The sequence below is a fragment of the Nicotiana attenuata genome, unplaced genomic scaffold, assembly GCF_001879085.1.
Source record: "Nicotiana attenuata strain UT unplaced genomic scaffold, NIATTr2, whole genome shotgun sequence".
NCBI classification, from domain to species: domain Eukaryota; kingdom Viridiplantae; phylum Streptophyta; class Magnoliopsida; order Solanales; family Solanaceae; genus Nicotiana; species Nicotiana attenuata.
The window spans coordinates 8,557-13,017 of record NW_017680622.1 but is presented as its reverse complement, the minus strand read 5'-3'; the positions used below and the strand labels follow the sequence as shown (position 1 = coordinate 13,017).

The window sequence follows — 4,461 nt, the reverse complement described above, 5'->3', positions numbered from 1 at the left end:
TGGATTGATGATTGCAGCTGCACGGGGAGCCTCCTCGGACCTGACAGGCTCCTGGACCCGGCTCTGGAGCTGAGCTATAGCCGATTGCTGGGCTTGCAGCATGTCAAAAATCATTTTAAGGTTGATAGTCTCTTCGCCGACTGCCTGGGCCCTCGAATCGTCCTCTCCCCGGACGCTATGCGATGATCCGGAGGCCTGATCAGTGTTGAGCGCCATCCGGGAACCGGCATCTATCGGGTTTTCGAGCCCGGGCATTCCATTGTTTCCTGTCTGCTGTTCAAGTTCGTTGTTAATTGATTGTGCCATTCTATGAGTTGGTAATTTGAATGTAAGATGGACTCTTTTGCAAAGAACCAGCGTATTGTGATGCGTCAAGAAAGAGTATCAAAGAGCTCACCAATATCCTTAGCCCCACGGTGGGCGCCAAACTGTTTACCCTCGAATCCGGATAACAATTGAATTTATATGGAGTTTTAAGGATCCGTGAACTAAAAGATACAAAAGGTTTTTAGGTTGAGGAAAATAAAGATAAAGACTCAACAATTGCTGTTAAAGTAAATAATCGCAGAATATAATATTGCTTAGAACAATTGTGCTTGATGATCTACAAGAATTTAGAGAGATCCCCTTTTATACATTCTGATTAAGGGTAAAAATAAGGTAGGTAAATTGATTACATCGTGGATCCCTGTAATTACGCCTTAATGGCCTGAAGTGGTTGAGAAAATCACGTTTGGGCGAGATATCCGGCGACGCTTGGTTATCCGTTACGAGTCCGGCTTCCGACCTTGTGTGTTTCTCCATCCGGTGGTGACTCCTATCGAGCTCTGTAACGGTCTCGAAATGACTCGACCTCGGTTGTAGACGTGGCCGTCGTTCTACCTTGCATCCAGGTCGGGTTCGATGGCCCCGACTTGCTCCGGACCGGACCCAACCCGGTCGGGCTCAAGCAAAAAAGGGTATCACCCAATACAACTTTCTTGATTGATGCCACACAATCTAGCTTCTTGTTTAAGTGATTATCCTGTGGTGTTACTAAGTTGGCATCTACAACATCCACTGTTGCCTCTGGGAGTGAATAACTCACCCATTGCTTCAAGCTAAGATTTTCATCGAACAATTCATCATTAGGCTTTCTCCCTGTAACTATAGACATCATATTTTGTTGATACCAATCCATCTCGTCCATACTCTATGCTCAAACAAATTTAAAGTGTTAACATTTATATTGGTGGAAAAAGGAAAGGAAAATCAATGTCAGAAGCATAAAAAAAAGATGTACCCGGTGCAATATAACCAAATGTTGCTAAGGTTTTAGTGTATAAATCACTCTCATCTTCACCAAGAAGTTTTGAAATACCAAAGTCGCTTAGGTGGGCTACCATATTCTCATCCAGCAAGACATTACTAGGATTTAGTTCACAATGAATCACAGGCGATAAGCACTTATGGTGGAGATATTCCAATGCACATGCCACGTCTATCATTATGTTCAGTCTCTGCATGATGTCTAAGAAGTAGTTGTGTGAATACAACCACTTATCGAGGCTTCCATTGGGCATGTACTAGAGTACTGGAGCCTTAAAATCAAGGTTGGAACAACTAGTGATTGACTTTTGTGAGATTCCTATGGCGAAGGTTGCGCAAAACTTCACATTCTGTATCAAAACTCTTGAATGCCGCTTCCAATTGAAGATTGAACACCTTAACTGCAATAGGAGTCCCACTTCCGAGTATGCCTCTGTAGACAGAGCCAAAACTCCCAGAACCAATAAGATTGCTCTCGCTAAGCGCATCAGTTGCTTGGAGCAGTTCATAATATGAAATTCTTCGTCTTGTTGCAATAGACAATGAATCAGCTTGTTGAGGAGCTCTTTTACCTCCTCTATACCTTATCCATACAAGCACAAAGGTGATAGGAACAAATACCAGTGCAATTCCCAGTAGAAGAAATAGAACTAGCATTTTTTTCCTATTTGATCTATGCTTTGCAGAAGTGGGGCATGGCGGGACACTAAATCTTGTCGAACCACATAATGCTTCCTTGAAGAGAAAAAACTGACTTGAGAGGTTCTTGAAAGGACCCCCAGAGGGGATTTCACCATACAACATGTTATAAGAGACATTGAAATACTTTAGGTATTGAAGTTTCTCAAGAGACTTGGGAATGGTTCCTGATATATTATTATGAGAAAGGTCTAGGAATTCTAAACCTACCATGTTGCTCATTGAGTCAGGTATAGATCCTTGCAACCTGTTGTGTCTGAAAGAAAGGTTCACCAGATTTTGCAAGCCTCCAATTTCTCTAGGAATGCCATTTGTAAATTGATTCATTGACAAATCCATCTGTATTACAGCCTTTAGATTTCCAATTTCTGAAGGTAAAGAACCATCCATGTTGTTTGATGATAAGTCAAGAACCATTAGATCCTTAAGGTTACCTAAGCTTGCTGGTATATTGGAACTCAATTTATTGGAACCCAAATATATCTCCCTAAGGGAAGTAACGTTCCCTAAACAATTAGGAAGTGATCCTGAAAGCTGATTTTGACCCGAGTAAATAACACTCAAACGGTGAAATTTACATATATTATCTACAATTATTTCTGTAAGTTTGTTGTTACTCAAGGTGATACCCTGAAGGTTTATCAAGTTGCCAATCGATGTGGGAATTGATCCAACCAAGTCATTAGTAGAAAGATCAAGGTATATTAAGCTGCTTATGTTTCCAACTTCATTTGGAATTCTCCCTTTAATTTTGCAACCCCTGGCCAAAAGTTTTGTAAGAGATGTCGAAAGGTTACCTACGGAAAGTGGAAGCATGCCTTTTAGTGGGTTCAAAGATACAGAAGGAAATGTTAAATCTCTACAGTTTGTTAAGGAAGTCAGGAATCTTAACGATGAGTCGCTCATTAAATTGTTTCCCTCCAAGTTTAGGGTCTGTAGATGAGTCAAAGATCCAAGAGAATTGGGAATCAAGCCTGTGAGCTTGTTTTGAGAAAGCTCGAGAAGAGTAAGCTTCGAACAATTGGAGATAGAATGAGGAATAGACCCAACAAGATTGGTTAATTTACCAAGATAAAGTCTTTCGATGTTAGGTAAGACAGAACATATGTTTGATGGTAGAGTTCCTGATAGATTGTTGGCCAAAAGATCAACTTCTCTCAACCTTGATATGTTGAGATCTCCATTGAAAGTGAACCACTAAATCTATTAAACTCAATATCAAATACCTCCAAATCAACGAGATTACTTATCTATTTGGGTATTTCACCTGGAAACACATGAAGAAAGAAGGATTATTACTAATGAGTTTAAGTTGTATTTTTTTCTATCACTTTGAATACGCACCAGTAAACATATTATAAGTAAGTTCTAGATACGGCATGTTGGTTAAGTTGCTAATCTACAAATTACGTAGACTTCCAATTTCACTATGAATTGGTCCATCAAATTCATTTTCTGATAAAGACAATATTTGAAGTTCTGAACAATTTGACAAGCTTGTAGGCATATGACCACAAAGCTTGTTTGTGGAAAGATAAAGCTCTTTGAGTAATGGAAGACCATTGCATAAACCATTGAGAAGACTTCCTGATAAGCTATTGTTTGTAAATGCAATCACTTCAGGTTTAGAAATGTTGGAAACTGACATAGGTATAGAACCTGTAAGCCAATTATTTTCTATGGCCAAAAGGTTCAAGTTGTGAAGATTGTCGATCCCTTCTGGGATGTTTCCTTGAAGGAAATTGCGAGAGATTCTTAACGTCTCCAACCTTGTGGCATTCAAGAGTGACACAGGGATGGAACCTGTGAGCTTGTTTTTAGTCAATCCTAATAACCTCAAGTTTTTAAGGTTTCCAATCTCTTTTGGTATCTGGCCCTCTATGGAATTGGATCTAAAGTCGAGGGATTCAAGTGTGGAAATGTTAGCAAATGAAGAGGGAATAGATCCAATGAAACTATTATTCCAAAGACTTAGAAATTGAAGTCGATGTAAAAACCCAAACCAGACAGGAACCTCTTCTCCGAAGTTGTTGAAACTTAAATCAAGAAACTTAAGCCGACACAAACGTGTCATTTCTTGAGGAAATTTTGCATAGAAATTGTTGCTTCCCAAGTCAAGAGAAACAATAAATGTGAGGTTTCCAAAATCTTGTGGAATTATGCCCGTAAGAGCCAGGTTGAAAAGATTCAACGACTTAACTCTGTGATGGTGAAAACCACAAGTGACTCCAACCTAATGGCAAACAGGAGTAGCGCGCGACCAACTTTCATCCAAGAAATGAGAAGGATCTGATATAATTTGGGATTTTAAAGAAAGAAGAGCTAATTGATCAGTGGTAATGTTGGTATGAGTCATGGCTGAACTAGCCATAACATAGTAAAGCAACAAGAATGTTAAGAGAAAAAATGTGAAGGCTTTCTTCATAAGTGCAGAAATTAGTAGGAACATGGTAT

At 39.6% G+C, this 4,461-nt stretch overlaps 1 protein-coding gene across 1 annotated transcript; it reads right to left on the bottom strand.

Moving 5' to 3' along the window:
* Positions 1-1,602: 1,602 nt before the first annotated feature.
* LOC109221869 (probable LRR receptor-like serine/threonine-protein kinase At3g47570) lies at positions 1,603-4,081 on the bottom strand. Its single transcript, XM_019386302.1, has 2 exons — positions 3,418-4,081; positions 1,603-3,131 (listed from the first exon to the last, which is right to left on the bottom strand). The coding sequence occupies exons 1-2, from the start codon at positions 4,079-4,081 to the stop codon at positions 1,603-1,605; spliced, it is 2,193 nt and encodes a 730-aa protein (XP_019241847.1).
* Positions 4,082-4,461: the final 380 nt, after the last annotated feature.

Bases quoted from the DNA above. Each gene is read 5' to 3' on its own strand.
- LOC109221869 (XM_019386302.1), bottom strand. From the start codon at position 4,081: ATGACACGTTTGTGTCGGCTTAAGTTTCTTGATTTAAGTTTCAACAAC. The intron at 3,132-3,417 runs GTAATTTGTAGA...ACAATCTATCAG, and splicing joins TAGTGAAATTGGAAGTCTAC to GAACTCTACCATCAAACATA.